This window comes from Hyperolius riggenbachi, chromosome 1 (genome assembly GCF_040937935.1).
Source record: "Hyperolius riggenbachi isolate aHypRig1 chromosome 1, aHypRig1.pri, whole genome shotgun sequence".
Taxonomy (NCBI): domain Eukaryota; kingdom Metazoa; phylum Chordata; class Amphibia; order Anura; family Hyperoliidae; genus Hyperolius; species Hyperolius riggenbachi.
The window spans coordinates 150,682,101-150,703,036 of NC_090646.1; the positions used below are offsets into that span (position 1 = coordinate 150,682,101).

The 20,936-nt window shown below is 43.4% G+C and overlaps 1 protein-coding gene across 20 annotated transcripts in view; it reads right to left on the bottom strand.

Annotated features, from left to right (window-relative positions):
* TENM3 (teneurin transmembrane protein 3) overlaps positions 1 to 20,936 on the bottom strand; it is a 1,708,801-nt gene that overhangs the window by 262,925 nt on the left and 1,424,940 nt on the right. For all 20 annotated transcript variants that reach the window (XM_068278748.1, XM_068278756.1, XM_068278759.1 and 17 more), the window contains one exon: positions 12,544 to 12,666. In XM_068278748.1, the coding sequence (XP_068134849.1) occupies positions 12,544 to 12,666 (123 nt within the window). The remainder of the gene's footprint in view (positions 1 to 12,543; positions 12,667 to 20,936) is intronic.

Sequence of the window (20,936 nt, forward strand, 5' to 3'; positions counted from 1 at the left end):
GCTTTTTCTCAGGTCAGGTGTGCTTTACCAAACTAGCTGAGAAACAAAAACTGTAGTAGAGAGAGTGCGAGTACTCAGGCTCACTCACATAGCCAGATGTCCATGCTTGGCATTCATTTGGTGGCCTATTAGAATGTTCTAGTGTTTGAACTTGGTCAAACACATGCCAATTAAAGCAGATATAAAACAACAATAACCTATTCTGAACTTTCTAAGTACCAAAATGAATCATTACAATAAGGCACAAGTGTCGAACTCCAGTCCTAGAGGGCCATATCCATACCAGTGTTTAGGATGGACTGAGAAATGCAGAAATGTGTTCTACTTAATAAACCACGCCTTTCCCTATTCTGTCCCATCAATGAATTTGAGCTGGGCCAAAAATGGCCCTTGAGGACTGGAATTTGACATCCCTGCAATATTGGAACATGATGATACTTCAGTGATCCTGGCACTACACTTAGGTCAAAGCTGCTGTGCTGACAACTGTTTCACTATTGTGTACCCTGAGATAATCAGAAGAATCCTATAAAGCAGGGGTCCCCAACCTGGGGGCCGCGGCCCCCTTGGTGGTCCCTGGGCAGTTTTTCTGAGGGGCCGAGTGTATATACTACACTCACAATCGGGGGAAAAAAGGCAGGAGGGGGACTGCCGCCGCCACTAACCACGACCCCCAAATCCCCGCCCCCCTCCCCCGGGCCCCAGAGAAAAGTTTGGTCGGTATAGGGGGCCCCGGGCTCAAAAAGGTTGGGGACCCCTGCTATAAAGACCTTCCCCTTTCCCCAATTCACCATTCAAAGTATTAACATGATTGTTTGGAGTCCAGTCTCTGGAATGTTCATGTTCCTGTTGAACATCTTCTGACTGTTGTATTGACTATGCTTTTTCACCTGTCCTTTGACATCGATGGTAAGATTTAGCTTTCTCCGGAAAAGTCACTTTTGGACACCCCAATTTTATCACTCTAAAGGCTCGTACACACGTCCAAGCAATCTGCCCAACTATCTTCTAAACTTGGTCTGTTGGAAGAAAGTTGGGCATGTGTACTGCTGGCAAACAACAAGAGAACCAACTGATAACAGGTTGTTTGCCAGATTCAACTGTGGATCAATCTGCTCAACTATCATGCAAGTAGGAATGTGTGTACAAGTCTATTGAACAACTATGTTGTTTTTGAGTGCGGATATGTTGTGCAGTTTGTCCTTTAGCTTGCGCACATTGTGCATTATGTTGGACGTGTGTATGAGCCTTTAGTCAAAAATGTATTAACATAGCTGACGTTAAAAGTGAAGTGCAGAGTCTGCGTGACCTTCTTGTTCTACATGAGCACATGTCTATGCCTGCCACACATAAAATGATTGCTATACACCCATACAGGGTGATAGATTTATATAGATTTATAATATAGGTTCAAGAGTGTCAAACAGTCCTTGTTCTGCAATTAATGCATGCTGTTTTCATTTGTAGGAAACTTTGAATAAACTAGTCAAGCTAGAGTAGAGGGTTGCATTGAACATACAATTCACAGTAGGTGGGGAGATGTACAAGAAAGGCAAAAGGCACCAGCAATTGCAAATATTAAACCATATTTCCCAAGCCCAATATGTTCTCTTGTATTTTGCTATGAAGATCGGCTAAAGTACTCCCAGCGGCTCCATTTGTGATTCTTCTGAGCGGCCCGTCATTGTCCTAAGTGAGGACTGCACACCATGAACACAAAGGTGAACAGGAATACAGAAAGCAGAAATTTAATTGGTGATTGAAGCGCCTTGGAGCTCAGGGAGCAGGAGGAACCTGGCATTCAAGTCACCAAGCGCTAACAATGCTCAGAGTTTTGAACTCAGTGGGTGCTCACTAACAATCAAAACTATAAAAATAAACGCTGCCGCGTAAAAGGAAATAGACTCTGGAAAAAAATAAGATGAAATTATAAAACAAGCACCAAATGGCCCAGATACTGCCGTTACCAGTTTATAGGTTTGTTCTTGTGGAGGGGTAAAGTCTACAGAGTTTATAGGCCATGTGACTCGTAAACACAAGCACTTCTAAAGCAAGATGTTTTCTCATAAAAAGGGTCATTTGGAATGGTTTCTGCTAATTTAATAATATTTTATGTTTTCATTTACTTGTGAGAAAATGTGTTTTACCAATAAATGGTTAATACAGGGTGCAGCCGTTAGGTGGTTAATACAGGGTGCAGTACTCAGTTAGCAAAGACTCATGGGTAATCCAGATACAAAGTTCTGAGCAGGAGCTCCCTACATAGACATATCTGTCAGTTTAATCAGTCAGACACATCAGACTTGTGTGGTAATTTTATCTTCAGGGCCGGGTCGAGGCAGAGGCAAGAGAGGCTCCAGCCTCAGGGCGCAGTGTAGGAGGGGGGGCACAACTCACTCAGCTGTCTCTCCCCTATTGTGTTTTAAGCAGAGAGTAATAAGAAAAGGGACACATGGCAGTGACTGCAAGCCAGATAACTAGAGATTAAGATGTTGGGGGCCCTGGGGCGCCTCTTACTCTAACAGCAATCAGTGTGTGACGGCTGGGGTGGGAGGGATGGAGGGCGCATTTTGTTGTCTCAGCTTTGGGTGTTGGAGGACCTTGCCCCAGCTATGGTTATCTTACAGCATGGCCTAAAGGTATGTACTCATGTACCAGTATCAACCATCAGAATTAAAGAGGAACTGTAGTGAAAATAACAAAATGAATAAAATTGCTTGTTTTCAGTATTCATTTACAGATTATTTAGTCAGTGTTTTCCCACTGTAAAATCTTTCCTCTCTTATTTACATTCTGACATTTATCACTGGTGGTGACATCTTTAGTTCTGCCAGGTGATCTGTATGGAATGTTTGTTACTGAAAGTTCTATGCACAGAGGGAGATATTGCTTGCTTAGCAGCTGGAAAAAGCTGTTATTTCCCAGAATGTAACGAGGTTCACAGACAGCAAACTCTCAGGACCTTGGTCATGACATCACACTGTGGGAGGGGTTTCACCACAATATCAGCCGTACAGAGTCCCCTGGTGATTCTGCAGAGAAGGCACTGTGGGGAATGAGCGCTGTATAGATGCGTCCCTTTGCCATAGCACACTGATGCGTACTGTTGGTGTGGGGTGGAGGGACAGTGGCACCCCATGGAGCAGCTTCCAGTAGGGAGGTATGGAGGGAAATTATGCGCAAGGAGTCACTAGTCCGTCAGATCTTTAAATGAACTTGGGGTGGGGCATACCTATACAAATGCTGGAATTTCATATTAGACCACACTGAATGGGTGCCCCAGCTCCACTTGGGAGAGCTACCTGTGGTCTGCAAATGCTATATATCAGCACTGTGTAATATGCTTGTGCTTTGTATTTAATTAATTAATTGATTAATAATAATAATAAAAATACAAGTGAAATGTTCACATGTGAAATGTCACATTTACCTGATTATTAAAACACAAGTTCAGGATTTATTTATTTTTTTGTATTCTATGAGTGTTAGATGGTGTGGAAAGGGTTTAGCAACTTTGGGGTTGGTCATTGTGGCCTGTGCCCCCATAGCACAGATTTTCCATAACTTCCTGCCTCTGGGACCTGCAGGGAGCTTTGTGTAATTAATATGAGTATGTCCACAGAAAGGGACACATGCTAGCAATCTAATCCAAAAGGTTTGTTCATAGGCTCAGCTTCCGATACCCTAACCCTAATGATTATTAATCAGTAGGTGACAGTGTTCAGAGTGATCGCTGCACAAGCACATTGCTCTGCTGCAACCAAGCAGCATGTTCTGTTTTTGCAGAGGGGAGTGACAAGCAGCAACCAATAGGTAGATGTTAAATGCTAGTGCCTGCTTTCTGTTGCTCATTTAGTGATTTGGCAAGATGGATTGCTAAATAACATCCAGGGACAGCTGTCCTTTACTAGCCTTCATCCAAATAATTCATTTTCTTAGAGATAGCATAAGGTTTAAATAGAAAAATAACAAAGCTATTTTTGTACTGCTTGTTAGAAGTTATTGAAAAGAGCAGTACAGATTCCCTTACAGGAAAAATATATAATCGGACTTTTGTAAGAAGTTGTAGTCCGTTTCTAGATTAATATATCTGTTAATTTATGAAAAATGTAAATACAGTATGGCCCCCAAAGAGGTCTCTTAGGGCTCTTTTACACTATGAAACACAATCGAACTTGCAATCACACTGTTACTAATGCGATTGCGATAATATACTCAGTATAGGAGCTCAATCGTATGCAAAATACATCAGGTCATGGATTGCGCTGGGGACAAAATCGCAACGCAAACGGATCACACTAAGGCGTCTGCTGTCTCCCTTAGTTTTACTGGTCCCTGTGAGTTGTAATCCTTTAGTGATTGGAAGCAGATTGCAAAACGCTGGGTAGAGGAAAAAGGCCCTTAAGTTTAATCATATCTGAGGGACCTCCCAAAAGCTGCTGCGAAAATAATGGTCTGACTTCATGCTTGTAACACACACAGCCAGGCACATAACACCATCAAACTAGAGAGCCCAGCATATGACAGGAATATAAACAGTAACAGGGTGCTCACTGTTATAGGATATTGCTTTGTGCTGCCCCTCTGCATGGGGCTGGGAGGAAACATGTGTTACCAGCATGTAGTCAAACTGTCAGACTGCAATGGATTTCTTAGCTCAGCTCCAACTGTAAGCTTTAGATTTGACACAACTTAAAGGGGAACTGAAGTGAGAGTGATATGGTGGCTGCCATATTTATCTCCTTTTAAAGAATAGCAGTTGCCTGGCAGTCCTGCTGATCTATTTGGCTACAATGGTGTCTAAATCACACCAGAAACAAGCATGCAGCCAATCTTGTCAGATATGACAATAATGTCAGAAACACCTGATCTGATCTGCTGCATGCTTGTTTAGGGGCTATGGCCAGGGCCGGATTTCCCATAAGGCACTCTAGGCACGTGCCTACAGGCGCCTGATTGGACAAGGGGCGGGAGTAAATCATGTCCCTTTAAGATGAAAAGGCTGAAAAAGCAACACTAATGCCAGCGCCGCCCGCCTCCCTCTCTTTGCATAATGATCCGATGGCCACGTGTGCGGCCGCAACTACAGTGAGGGGCGGGCGGCTAAGTGACACTCGCACACACAATTATGTGCCGTTCTCCCTGCCCACCGGCCGCCGTATTCATGTCTGCACGCAGCGCTGCAACTAACAGCAGCTGCTGCGTGCATAGGCGGCGGGGGGCGGCGCGATTGTCTGTCCCTGCTGCCCTGGAGTCCTCCTGGCTGGGACTTTGATAAACCACGTGGGCGGGAGAGGCGGGGCATGAATGATCATCACTTACCGGCGAAAATTATCCTGCCGGTGCGATCATGGAAGGGGGACAGTCACAGAGAGGAGGGAGATGAATCCAGTAGCACGGTTAGGCAAGAAGCTCCGCCCCGCCGACCCCTCTCTTGTCCATCAGCAATCAGCATGTGTTTTCAAGTAACAGGCGGGGAGGGGGTGCGGAGGAAACAGCCCTGTAGGTAGGACTCATGACTGATAGCCCTGCACTTTATAGTTACAACTTCGCCCCGCCTCGTGTGTATACTATTGGGGGCTTGAGGCTGTTTGTGGCTGTGTGACTGACGCAGTACCCTGGTACCTGGTGGAGAGGGGACACACTAGCTGGACCCTAGGATGTACAGAGAAAAATGTATGCAGCCAGTCTGCTGGTTGTGGAGTAATTGTGTGACCAGCCAGGGTGCACTGCATTTGCTCAGCTGCCTCAGCAGCATATTCCTGTGAGCCGAAAAGGGATCACCCCTATGGTAGCCGGCTGATCAACTCTGCCCCGCCCCTCCCCCCTTTCAATAAGCTGAATCAGTGCATGAATGGAGGAACAGGTCCAGTGGCAGCATTGTGCTATGGTGAGGGGACACAGAGAAAACTGATGCAGCCAGTCTCTGCTGACATTGGTGAGAATGTGTACTGTGAGTGTGTGTACTGTGTGCATTGTAAGCTGTGTGTGTGTGTACTGTGAGCTGTGTCTGTACTGTGAGCTGTGTCTGTGTGTGTGTGTCTCCCTGTGTGTGTACCGTGAGTTCTGTGTGTACCGTGAGTTATGTGTGTGTGTACTGAGAGCTTATGTGTATGTGTGTGTGTGTAGGGTGTGTTTTTTTTTAAGTGTTATTGAGAGCATTAATACTGAAGCGTTTTATACTTAGTTGCGGCTTGCTTTAGTCCCATGTAGGCTTTGAGCTTCCTCGCTGCCCTCACCAGTCGCTCCGTTGTCACCTCCGGTAAATGGGTCAGTTGCGCTTCACAACACATGTACAACCCTGCTGTGTACGCACCCTGTCACACTCCTGCGGCTGGGAGTGTTCTCTGCCTGGGGAGGACACACGTGCAGAGGTGACCAGGGGACAACCGAGCACCCCTGGAGGACAGGGATGAAGCCCATGGCCTACATGGGGCTGGAGGAAGCCCCAGGTAAGTATAAATCGCACAGTATTTAACCTCTCAAGTTTACTTTAAACAAGCATGCTTTATTGCGTGGGGGAAGGGGTAATGGAATGGCTATTGTCCAGGCTGCAGTTTGCCTGGGGGGATTGTATTAATACCTAGGTTGTTTGGGCAAAATGACCTGGGAAGGGTGGTCCTTGTCTAGGCTTTAAAGGGGTCATCTGGCAAAAATATGGGTCTACCGCTCTACTTACGTGGGGTTTCCTCCAGCCCCTTGCAGATGACACGCCGCAGCTCTGCGCTCAGTTTTCAGCCCGAGGTCCTTGCCAGTGAAAAGGGCGACCTCGAGGTTGTCTCTACTGTGTATGCGCCACTGTCAATCTACGGTGTATGCGCCACTGAACTACTGTGCTGGCACAGTACACCACTTACAACATGGACTTGATTGACCGCAGTGCAGACGCACTAGAGAAGGTCGCCATCTTCACCCGCAGGGACCCCAGGCCAAAAACTGAGCGCGGAGCTGCGGCGTGGGACGTGTCTTCTAAAAGGGGCTGGAGGAAGCCCTGGGTAAGTAGAGCGGGGGACTCATATTTTTATCCGATGACTCCATTAAGGGGGCTTTATAAAGGTGTGCACAAAAGACCGGCCCTGTTACCTGTCATGTGAGTTTACAGGCAGGCTCTGGCCAGTCCCTGTGCACCTTTCGCTCTATCCCTGTCGTGTGCCCTCCCCAGCTTTATTAAAGCCTGTGTTGCCTGTATTTGCTGCTGTATGAGTAATGATCTTATACACACATGCAGGTGACACAGGCTTCAATAAAGCTGGAGAGGGCACACACAGCAGAGACTGAGCAAGAGATGCACGGGGGCAGGCTGGCCAGCGTGTGCCTATATACTTGCCTTTATGACAGGCAACTGGGACGATCCTTTGTGCACCACCCTGTACTTAATAAAAGGGTTTGTTGCCTAGGCAACAATTTATCACTGCTTGTCATCTTACCAGCTACCTTCTAAATTAGGGATGATCAATGAGATGCAAATAGTTCAGCGTTTATGCATGATTATGTAAATATATGCAACTTGAAAAGGAACCAATCAATTTAAACCTGGGTGAGACTTGATTGGTCCATTTTCAAGCAGCATAACTTTGGGGGTGTGGCCTTTGCTGAGGGGCGGAGTTTAGGGCGCCAGAACTTCTGTGCCTATAGGCTCCTGAGCTGTAAATCCGGCCCTGGCTATGGCTATAAGTATTAGAGGCAGAGGATCAGAAGAATAGCCAGGCAACTGGTATTGCTTAAAAGTAAATAGGTATGGCAGCCTCCACATCTCTCTCACTTCAGTTGCCCTTTAAGCTGTGTAAGGAGGCTACAACTAAAAGCACTCATTAATTTTAAAGTGTATCTGTAATTTTTAATAACACAGTGATCAGATATAACATGGCATAGAAAGAGGGGCTGCCTTTAAAACGCCATAGGTTCAGGCTCATTTTTTTATGCATATTGTGTGGAATATATGATATTTTTCTATCACCAAATTGTAATTTTTTATTACCTGGCTTACTGGGTTTTCAAAACCGTCTTCCTCTGCCAATGTTAGAGACTGTCTTATCCTAATTTAACCCCATCCCATCATCACCCACAGAAGGAAGGCAGGGAGGGGAAACAGGAAAGTTGGGCGCCTGCTTTCAGCGGAAGTTTGGGCGCCGCCATAGGCACTCATATAAATCATGGCTATGGGAGAAAATTTGGGTGGCCCCAGCGCTCAATATCTATCGGGGGCCATGGCAACCACATTTTTTTACCATAGCCTTTATTTATAAGGTCACCTATGGCAGTGCCTGAAAATTTGCATTTTCTTTTTTATGGTGGATTGGTGGTGGTGGTGGGAAGGGTGTTAAGGGATATGGTCAGCCGTGGGGGGAGCGGTTTAGAGTTAGCTGTGGGAGGGAAGACTGGTTAAGGTTAGGCATGGGAGTGGCGGTTACTAAGGGTAGCTGTGGGGGGATGGTTAAAGTCAGCCGTAGGGGGAGATGGTTCAGGTTACCTTTTAAGGGGGGGGGGGTTAGATGTTGGGGGATGGTTAAGATTAGGCATCTGGGGGGAGTGGTTAAGGTTAGGCATCAGTAGAGGTTCAGTGTGAGAATAGGGTTATGTTAAGTAGAATATCGGTAAGTTTACCAATATTCTTCTATCAGCTAATTCTGGGCACCCAAATTTCGAAGTGCCCTTTTTCATGTACATACTGGTAAAGACCATTAGTTAGTCTTTTAATATGAGCAACATAACCTGCCTCCTTCCATACACACCCTCTCTGCTGCTGAGGTTAACTCTTTGTGGGCAGCACTGCAGCTCTGGGTCTCATTATTAAATTCCTGTCTAGTTCATCCCTGCTCGGTGTATAATGAAGCCGGTTGTATAGTGCGTTAAAGTTGTTGCAATGATGATGCCATCAGAATATTCAAAATTATTTAACATATCCACAAACTATTTTTCTTTTTAATTGATCAGAACATCTAATCAGATGGGGATCAGGAACGTGTGGGGAATTTTCCAAGATCCTGGAGTTCAACTGAAATGGAAAATGTATAAGCTCATGTTCTGAGTTCTGCCTTTTTTCAGTTAATTGAGAAAGGTTGCCTGTAGCCTGTTCCACAGTTGTTATTATTATAGCCTTTCTATCACAGATATTTTTAGCAACCTTTATCATATTTTATTGTTCAGTATCACTGGTGTGTTGACTTTAATCATACTTGGACATTGGACAAGGACAGAAGAACATGATGGTGCCAGGGGATGATGGAGAATGTTACCGCAGAGTCAGGAGGTTCCTCATCCTTGGATACATGCCCAAAATAAAGGTTAATATTAAAATATGAGGAGACTTAGCCACTGTAACCTTTTTTAGACATCATATTGTCTCAGTTAAGCTTTGCATCCCATGCATGCTATCAGTGAAACGCTCAAAGATATTTATTTCTGAGTGGGTATAATTTATTTCCTGATCCTTAATCATGATATAACTGTCCCATACTAAATATGTACAGGGCTAGAATGTACCATACTTTAAAAGCAATGAACTCAGGCCGTAAAGCCGGCAGCCTTGTAAGGGATCCTTCCAACCTAACAGGTACTGCCAACTGGAAAAATGCAAATTAATCACAGCGCAAGCAGCAGTTCCAGGCTGGTAAAACTTGCTAAATCAATTTAGAAATCAGGTTGTTAATAATGCATATCTGTTCTCGTTAATACAAATACTTTAGGTGTAATTTCAAAGTAAAAAGCTGAAGGATCAAAGTCTCGCATCAATTCAATCAGTATGAATTATTTTGTGATTATTGAATAAAACTACTGTAGCATTTTACTGAAGAGCACTTAAAGAGGAACCCCAGAGACATACAGTAGAATGCAGTATATTATACAGAATACCCACTTTTATGCTAATTCTCCTGGTTTTAGCGTCTGAGGCTAAGTTCACAGTTAACGTTGCGTTTTTGGTGCGACGTTAGGTCGCACCGCAGGTAGCAACGCAATGCAAAAGCATAATGTTTTAGTACACGTTATGCTATATTGCGTTGCGTTTAGCATATTTCAATGCGACCTTAACGTTGCATCCTGATGCGACATTATAGTGGCATCCTGATGTGCCCAAAACGGCGCATGCGTAAAAACAAAATCCATTGAGCATGTGCAAACACAGTAACGCAGCCCATAATGTGCAAAATGCACTGCAAGCACTACTTTCACAGAACGTGCTGCGTTACACTATTACGCAATGCATGCACTGTGAATGTAGAATTGACTTTGCATTGCGATGCGTTTGTACACGTCGCACTGTGAACCTACCCTGAAACACTTCCTATAGCTATATATTGCGTATAATGGTATGCAGCCCTGCTCTCCTAGTGATGTTTAGCCTAGGCTGTTTATTATGCAGAATTATCCTCCCAGTGCACTCCAGGAGACCAGGGCCCATATGCAATTCAGTTTTTCTCCTGAGTTTTCCTCCTAGGTGATATTTTTAAACTTGTCAATAAAATGCCTTTTTGGCCACTAAAAATCAAGAAAATACTCAACATAATTTTTATAGTACTTTTTCAGCTACTTTTTGGTACTTTTTTTTAGTTGAAAAGTCCTGTAAAGTTATTTTAAAGAGGAAATGAAAAACTATCTCCTAGGAGAAAACTCAGGTGAAAAGGTGAATTGCATATGGCCCTTGGTGTTGTTTCTAATCACTTTGGAACACACACAAAAAAACCCACAATATTCTGCAGCGATGCATCTGCATTAAAAATGCTTGTTTTTTTATAATATTACTTTAAAAAAGTTAGTCAGTGTTTGCTTATTGTAAAATCTTTGCTCTCCCTGATTTCCATTCTGGAATTCATCACAGGTGGCAACGTCTTTGTGGCTGACAAAGACGTTGCCACCTGTGATGAATTCCAGAATGGAAATCAGGGAGAGCAAAGATTTTACAATAAGCAAACACTGACTAACTTTTTTAAAGTAATATTATAAAAAAACAAGCATTTTTAATTATTAGGTTATATTCAGTGCCTCTTTAATCGTCCTGCCCTTTCAACCTATACACAATTTCTTGTTTCTGATCCCACTTTCTTCTATAGCCCGCTCACAGGTGGCACAGCTTACATATAGCACAGCAGTATTAGCTGCATCATGGAACTTGGATTTCCCCCATATATGGTAGGTCAGTAGGAGAGGTTACACACAACAAGAAACTTGAGGTAGTCAATTAGATGCAAATCATTCTGGCTTGAATGTACAGAAGGTCCACGCATGCGCTGAAGACCACGACTGACGTGACTGAACCAGTTACCGGGGCTGATTGCGGCTGAACGGCAGACAGCGGGAGGACGGCGAGGGACTCAGACATGCTTATGGGGTTGGAGGAAGGCCCAGGTAAGTATAGATTATTTTTATTATTTGATCTCTGGTTTACTTTAACTCTTCATATACTGGAAATGGAAACAACATGAGTCTCATTTGTGCTACTCATTTCTTAGCTGTACTACACATACAAACCATTACCTCAGGTCGGGCTATGCGCGCAGGAGGATATCTCAGGCCCTGCTGGGCCGATTTGCATAATTTTTTTTGTACATGCAGCTAGCACTTTGCTAGCTGCGTGTACTTCCCGATCGCCGCTGCTCCACGCCGATTCGCCGCTATCCGCCGCGCCACCCCCCCCCCCCAGACCCCTTGCGCAGCCTGGCCTATCAGCGCCAGGCAGCGCTGAGGGGTGGATCGGGACTCCCGATGATGTCACGACGTCGATGACGATCATCGCCATGGCGACGGGGGAAGTCAAACAGGAAATCTCGTTCTGAATGGGATTTCCTGTTAGCGCTGATCGCCCGAGGCGATCGGAGGGGGCGGGGGGATGCCGCTGCTAGACTAGCTACTTGATTACAAAAAAAAAATAAGTGCTGCGCTGCCCCCTGGCGGTTTTAACAGACCGCCAGGGAGGTTAAGTAACATGGTGATATTAAATATAAACAGTACTTTGTAGAGTTCTTTTTCCACAATTTTCATTACTTTGTTATGCTAATCCTACCATAAGATAGTTATTGGTATTTTTGCCCTAAGTTGAATTTCTCATTAATTTAACTGGGTCGTGAAGCTTACATCTTCATGATGAATTTCATTAGCTAAATTTATTTTCCCATAATGCTTCATTGATCCTAAGGTTGGGGTGTACTTAAAACCTAAGACTTAAAACAGCTAATAGAATAATCAATCTGGGGCATTAATTACAGGGTAAGCTGTTTAATGCAAGGATTCTTTTTCCTCCTGCGTATATATCTATCACCATTGCCTCTATAATTAATAACACTGAAAAGCTATTTAAATGGAGATGTTTATGGTAAAATGGGCCATATGGAGCTATCGATTCTCGTGTGTACTCCCATTACCAATAGTGGTCCAATAATGGAGCTTATATTGTTCAGGCCTGCACTAAAGCTAATTGGGTAGCGCATTCAAATAAATACAGGCATGACCAGAATGAGAAATATGACACAAAATAACAGGGATACAGTATATAAATATATAATACAATGTCGCAAGCAAGAGAGTCATACATAAAAATCTAGCTCTTACCATTGTCACCAGAGGCCACGTGTACAGTGTGTGTTGGCACCACGTCTGAATTTACTTTTCCATTCTCAAAGGTGTCGTTTTCTGTCTGCTGTAGCTGCCAGTTGAGGCCAAAGAGATGCATGGCTGACAAAGAGAAATGGAGAGGTTTTCACCTGAGAGCTGCTAATCACACCGAACACAGCGCTGTGCATAATACAAATCCATCTCATTATCTGACACATCATGACATCTATCTCCAATCACCACAATGGCTTCTCTAAAACACACCATTATGTTCTCACAACCATCTAAATAAATGTATGTCTCTTTATGTTTCCTCCGGCAGCCTTTGCGGAATGCCGTCCCTGCTCATTTTCACCTATTTTTAATGAGTAAAATTTGCAAGTTCATTTTTGCCATTTGCCCATTTTTGCACAGCGTTGATCAATTAAAGGGAACCTGAAGTGAGAGGGATAAGGAGGCTGCCATATTTATTTCCCTTTAAACAATACCAGTTGTGTAAGTGTCCTGCTGTGCTGAGCCTCCGCCTTTAACCTCCCTGGCGGTAAGCCCATGCTGAGCACGGGCTATGCCGCCGGGAGGCACCGCTCAGGCCCCGCTGGGCCGATTTGCATAATTTTTTTTGCTGCACGCAGCTAGCACTTTGCTAGCTGCGTGCAGTGCCCGATCGCCGCCGCTACCCGCCGATCCACCGCTATACGCGTCGCCGCAGCTGCCCCCCCCCCAGACCCCGTGCGCTGCCTGGCCAATCAGTGCCAGGCAGCACTGTGGGGTGGATCGGAGTCCCCTTTGACGTCACGACGTTGATGACGTCTGTGACGTCATCCCGCCCCGTCGCCATGGCGACGGGGGAAGACCTCCAGGAGATCCCGTTCTTTGAACGGGATCTCTTGATTTCCGATCGCCGGCGGCTATCATGTAGCGATACCTCGTCTCGCTACATGAAAAAAAAAAAAAAAACAACGTATTTGCTGCCCCCTGGCGGATTTTGACAAACTGCCAGGAGGGTTAATACTTACGGCCGGGTACACACATCCAATTTTGATTGGTCAATAACTGACCAATTCTTCCACCTCCATGTAGTGTGAGGGCAAACAGATTTAAAATACTATGTAGGTAAGCTCTCATCCTACATGGAGGTGGTAATATTGACTAGTGATTGGCCAATCAAAATTGTATGTGTGTACCAGGCTTTAGCCATTAACCCTGAACAAGCATGAAGATTATCTGACAAAAAATCTGAATAGATTGAAGTGGTATGAGACTCAGCATTTCTTCATTGCTAGAAAAGATTATTTACAGCATAAAACGTGCTCCCACAAAACAGCACTTTCTTCTTTAGGTGGAAAGCTTCCTGCCACATCCGGAGAGGTGATAACATTATATTTTGTTTACATCCCTTTCTCAACTACAATAAGTGCACAGCAGCTGCTGAAACTGAGCTACACACAGAGTAGAAACAGGGAGAGCTGAGAAGTGATCACTAAATAGATTTTAATATATAAATACAGCAGCTATGCAATGAAATGCATACTTTGAGAACATTTGTAAATGGCCAATAATACTTGTGCACAAAAGCAAATATGATAACTGTTTGGATAACTACAAGTAGGAACATATGTTTTTATTGAACAGTATGTCAGAGTTTAATACCTATTTAACCACATGCTTGTTTCAGGTGTATGATTCAGACACTGCTGAAGCCAAGGAGATCAGAAGGGCTGCCAGGAAACTGGTATTGTTCAAAAGGAAATAAATATGCCAGCCTCAATATCCCACTCACTTTAGTTGTGCTTTAAATTCTGCCTTGCAACAGCTGTGTCAGAATATGAGGTTAATTCTTATAGAATGGAAGCACAAACAGCAATAAAACCCCCAAAGAGAGTCTAATCCTTTGCCACACTGTCCAAAGTAGTGGGTGAAAATCCAACTGTCTGGCAGTATGTTCTAGGTCCCATAGAAGGCAAAGACTAGATGCTAAGGAGGGTTTTTACCTGCCGCCTTGGGCAGAGTATAACCTAAGGTGTGTACAAACACAACCACGAGCGCCATTTGGGTGCAATTTAATGCAGTAGAGTAGCAGCATTTGTAACACCATGTGTGTCAGCAATTGACATGTACAGTACTGCTATTACCTGGCGGGACGAAATCATGTGATTCCATGGGGGAGCCGCGCCTTCACCGCAGGTACCGAGTACCAGCAAGCTCCCAGCCGTTGTGAAGAGCAACTGACAAATACGGAATTCCCACCTTCAGCCTCCCACCTGGATGAGGCCCGCCCCTTGGATGAAGGTAATGAGCATTTCGCAAGATTTTTTTATTTTTATCTCATCACTTTTTACCATTAAATGAAAACAAATGCGTTATACTAGGTTGCAGAAACCACATCCAGCATAAAGGAACTGAAAAGGAAATGTAATGTGGACTACGTTATTGTAGTTTAATAAACTTATGTAAATAAATAAAAGTGGAAAGGCTGCGTAAAGGGAGGGATTTTAGGTGAAGTTTTATTAGTATGTGCCTTGGAGGGAAAGTTTTCACATTCCATAATACGGTAATTCTATAGGCAGTCTGAAATCCTTTCTGAATTGTGCTTTTCTCTAAACAGAGAATTGCTTGTAAGGTCTGAGAATACTTCATTACAGGCTGGCCATTTGGGACTGTAAAGAGAAACAGAGTACGGTAATATTAAACCCAAACCTATAAATATTCAAGCGTGTGCCACTTCACAGGAACTACTCAGAGAACATATGATTAAAATAATAATGAAAGAAAAAAAAAAGCACAAAAACAGACGTTCTTTCGTAGCTTTATTTGTAAGGCTATGAACAAGCTGTAAAGTTAAAGTAACTATGACAACACTGAAAGAGCAGAGACTGATTGTATAACACACAGAATAGTAGTATTCCGCAAATATGTGTATAACGTGTTAGTCATCACTGATATATAGAATGAGGCAATGATCATTAGCAGATAATTAGTCAATCAAAAAATAGTTATATAAAGACAGCAAATGCAAAACGTCTGGAATAAATTAAACATGTAAAAAGAACAATTTTTTTCATGGAAAAAGCATTAACTTAATCAGAAGGATACTGCAGTAAAAGCCTTTAATAACATATGTATTATCATCATCATCATCATCATCATCATCCATTTCTCTAGAGTTGACATTTTCCACTGCATTTTATACAGTATGTAGTCATGACAGTAAGCTGTAAATGTCCCTCAGAAGAGCTCACAATCTAATCACTACCAAACAACTATAGTCTGAAGCCAATTTTGACTTTTTTTATTTTTTTTTGCATGGAGGCAATTCACTTAAAGGATAACAGAACCGAAAGGCTCTGGTAAAAATGATAGATGCAGTGTATAGGGGTAAAAAGTACATACCGGCCTCTCCTCCTGGCCCCCTCCGTCTGCTAATCATGTGGCGCTTGGTTTAGTGGAGCGCACACACAGCACAGAGGAGACGGAGGTGTCAGCGTGCTTCTGAGCCTCTAACTATGCGCCGGCCAGAAGCAAAGAGGGAAGGACATATGGCACACACAGGGACAGTATGTCCAAGGCAAAGGTCACCAAAGTAGCTGGGATACCGGCATGAATATTACAATAACAGCGGCAGACGAAGGGGGCCAGGAGGAGAGGCCGGTATGTACTTTTTACCCTCTACACACTGCATCTATCATTTTTATCAGAGCTGTGGTTCAAGTAGAACACATTTCTCCACTTCTCAGTCCAGCCTAACCACTGGCATGGATATGGCCCTTGAGAACTGGAGTCCGGCACCTGTGTGTTAAAATAATCTAAGAAAAATCATGCATTGCACTAAACGTGTAGTTAGTTTCACGGAGGCGTAGAAGTATGGATTATCGGCTGTGTTACAAAGGCTATTTGTCTACCCAGCATGTCATCAATTAAGGAATGTAAGGATGAACACGTAGATCTGATTGTCTATTGTACTGTTGCTTTTTTCTGGAATATATAATGACTGAGGTACTTAACGCCTAACTACTAGCTGAAGATCTAACTACTAGTTAAGGAATGCCCAGGCGTGTAATGTAATGTTCTAGCTACAGAACTTCACTTCATTTTACTGGGAACTAAAAGTGACAAATGATCTCACAACCTGTAATTCGCATACATGCAGATAGCTCAATTCTATACCATAATTTATAGCTTACAGAAAGGCGTATGATATAACTATGAGATAAATATAATGTCTATTACGGAAACATATAGGATTCACTTCTCAAACAAAGAGATAAGAAAGTTATTTATGAAGACATCTGCAGATCCCTGTGCGATGAAGAAACCAGGTAGACCAGCACCCAAATGGGGACAGACGTGTGTTTGAGTGGATAGACCCAGTAGCCCTGAATGGGTCAAGTAAAGTCCAACACGAAAAGTCCACAGCACCACGTCAATAATATATAGCTCTTTTATTGTTTAAAAAGACAAAGAGATAGCCATAACAGCCAGCTGTTATGGCTATCTCTTTGTCTTTTTAAACAATAAAAGAGCTATATATTATTGACGTGGTGCTGTGGACTTTTCGTGTTGGATCCCTGTGTGATGTCATCTCTCAAATGCTTGGCTGGGTTGTCAAAATGGGCTTTTAAGGTCCATACAGTGGTGTAACTAAGGAACTTGGGGGCCCAGTGCGAGTTTTACATGGGGCCCCAGGCACACTATTTATATGGAGCCTCAAAACCTACCAAGGACAGCTGCAGTGTCAAGAGAGGTGCAATCAAAGTAAGGAAACTGTTAAGAATTTCCACTATGCACATAGAGGTGTTCATTACCAGTATAGCACCAATGAAAAGCTAATAAGATGGATGAAGGACAGCTCCTAGTGGTGCCCCAGAACGGTCACAGCCTCTGCATCTCCTATTGCTACGCCACTGGGTCCATACCCACTAAAAGATATTACAAAAGATCCTACCCGATGAACTATCATTTTGCATGACATGGCAAAATGTCAAATTTGTTAAAACATGTTCAAAGGTGGCCTTCTACCCATGGTGATCGTTAGCTTTGAATGACCATCATGAGAGATCATATTGTGTATGAATGTTCAGGTTTTCGCTAAAGACTTTTCCATGCGGTTGTTCACTTTTTTGCAATGTTGACAGATGGATCAGGAAAAGATTGTTTGTTCACAGAATTCCCGATCCATCTGTCCATTAGGTACTTAGCGTTAGTTTATCTAAAGGTGCCCATCTCTGATACAATACCTATCGTACAATCTTCCCAAATCTATGTAGCAGAAGGATAATCAGAATGAATATATTTTGCCAAGTTACTTTAGGTAGTGCCTCATATTACAGACATGATAAGGTTGTATCAGTGATGGGCATCTTATGCCTGGCTGGCACACATGAAGCAATTTCCCATCAGATTAACAGATCAAATCAATAATTTCCAACATGTCTGATCTGCTACTGATCGAGAACGGGATCGATTTTGTGCAGCACTGATCTGAAAATCGATACTGTTCAGGGCTTTTTAACCCTGTCCTCAAGTACCACCAACAGTGCATGTTTTGTGGAAATCCACAGAGGTAGTTAATCAGCTCTGCCGAGACACTAATTACCTCACCTGTGAATGTTTGTGCTTTTCTTCAAAACATGCACTGTTGGTGGTACTTGACAGGGTTGAAAAGCCCTGATCTAGTTGACCGGTCGATCTGACAGGAAATTGCTTTGTGTGTACTATACATAAAATCCATGCAAAGGATGCCATCTTTCCACAGCATTTAGAATTATTTAGCTCTGTGTTTATTAGACACACAGCCTTTGCTGTACAGAAGTCGTTGCTTTATAGCTTCTGGCACTGGACACATTGAACCGACCAGGTCTGTGAACCAGCAGAACAGTTAATTTTTATATTCATCACAAAGGTACAGTTATTCTTTAATTTGAATGGCTGAACTGTATCCAAATTCAGCTGTGGTTTTATAGCAAATCATTTTCAATTTTAGGTTTACTCTAAATCATAACAACTGGTTTCATTATTGAAACAATTTCTACCGGGCTGATCCATGTGAGCATTTTATTTGCCAGCAAGAGTTTCTCAGGAGTAATAGCAATATTATTGTGATTTGTAAGAAACAGAGCGGAGGATTGTAGAAAGATTAGACCAATACCTCAAGCTGCGGAATGCTGGGAGCATGCATTTCTTTGTAAGGATTTTCCCCTTAATTCTGACAGGCAAATTGCTGAACTACTGACACTTAAGGGATATGTGCAACTTTACAATAAAATAAAAAAAATATATTTTATTCTGTCCTTGCTTCTTTGGTTGATGAAATGTCTACAGTACCAAAAACCAAAACAAAACCGATGATTTTTGCATGGAGTACATGCTAGCTCAGTGGTTAGCATCATCACTTCTCCTCTTGTGCAGACTGAGTGGAGGAAGTACTGCTATATTTACCCACTTATATTTATGTTCTTGCTGTATCGGGTCTCCCCCTCCTCCTGGCATCTGAGGGCTGCATGCTGACATCCTGGGGCTTGTCATACCACCAGGAGCCTCAAGGGGGCAGCATATAGAGTGTGGCTCTTGGGAATAAGAAGAGACCCATTGCACAAGAGGGGGAAGGAGGAGTGAAATAGCTGGCCACTACGGGGGGGAGGAGGGGGGATTGTTTGGCCACAATGCAAGGTGTGTGTGTGGGAGTGGGGTATCCTGCTGTCATGATAATTTTGCTGGGGGGGACGTGATGATATTATGCCCCTGGTCGTTGATTGATGGAATGACTGGGAATGCTAGGCTTTTCTGACATGCCCACCCTTTGCCACAATGAGAGGCAGAGGGAGCGGTTGTTAGTGTGTGGGCATGGTGGTGGTGATGGGGCTGGGGGGCAGGCGAGGCCTAATAAAAGATCTATGGACAGAGAGACAGAAGACAAAGCTGTGGTAATTGACAGAAACTTTCTAAGCGGCAACAAATAGGTAAATAAGAGTGCAGACTAGAAGAAAAATTGATCAGGCCACTAAACTATGCATTCTAGAAAAACATTGTCCCTCGCTGTGACAACCCCATTACTATGGACCTATAAATGCTGAGTAAAACAAGTACTTAAGGTCCTGCTCTGAGGCATGATTAATTACATGTAAGCAAAAGGAGGGGGGAATAGTTGGCACTGCATCTTGAGGCAGCTGACACTGGAAGGATGTAGGCAGGGTTCACACACACTCTTCTCCTGCTGTGGTACAGACTGCGTGCTCTGATGAAAGTGAGAGGCAGTATGAACGGAAATGAAGAGGATGAGAAAGACAAATCGGCACTGCAGGTGCTTTATTCCAACAGAAAGGCACAGTATTGCAGTACAAAAATGTTGTAGCTAAAAAAAAGGGGATCACATACCATCTCTCTCTCTCTCTCTCTCTCTCTCTCTCTCTCTCTCTCTCTCTCTCTCTCTCTCCTCTCTCTCTCTCCCTCTCTCTCTCCCTCTCTCTCTCTCTCATTGCAGATTTTCAAAACAGCTTATATACCATAGCTGGGATTTGAACCCAGGATGCAGTGTGTAGTAGGTACTAGGTATCTGTCTTACCCTCTAGACCATGAACCACACTACATGGTAAAGGTGGCCTAGCATAAACCATACTACACTTCACTGATTATAATTGCCCTTTTTTACACAAGGCAAATTGTGCCTGGTAAGTTGTACATGCAGATTACTACAAAAGGACGTATATGTTTATTGGTTCACCCAACTGCAGGTGTATATTCAGAATAAATCACTGGATAGATGACAAACCGAATAAAACATACAAGAACATTTCCAGTAAGCCATGTTTTTTCCCATATGTACTGTAATAAGAATTATAAAATCTGTCATGCTGACATTATTTTAATGACTGCACAGGAGAGCGGGAAAGCAAGAATAATTAAAGAAACAGGGAACAACCTCGACACATTAAAGGTATTATTCGCAGTGTTGGTGTCAAATATTTCAAATCTGGAATGCCACAATTCTGTAACCAGGTTTTGATGTTATTGTCACAGCCAGCGCAGTAAATTCAGCGTGGTTTAATCTCCACGAGGAAGCCTGTCAATCCGCACTTCATGCTTAATTACTCTCTTTGCAGGCCAATACATCATTTTTAGATGTTGAAATTAACTTTCCGAGCAGGTCAGCCAGTCCTTTGTGCTTCTTCTGATCAGAATAGGAATTCCTGTGTGCCGCCTGGAGGCTCTGCAGTGAACTGTATAGCAGAGGAGAAGCGACTCCAGCAATAAACAGGCTCACACAGGGCGATAAGGTATGATGAGAGTGTTTGGAAAGATACCAAACTGGTAATGTAAGATGAAAGCATCTGCATGTAAGGATTACGGTGCGTTCTATGGTTCCCAGCAGAGCCAGGCTTTGATTAGGAACACAT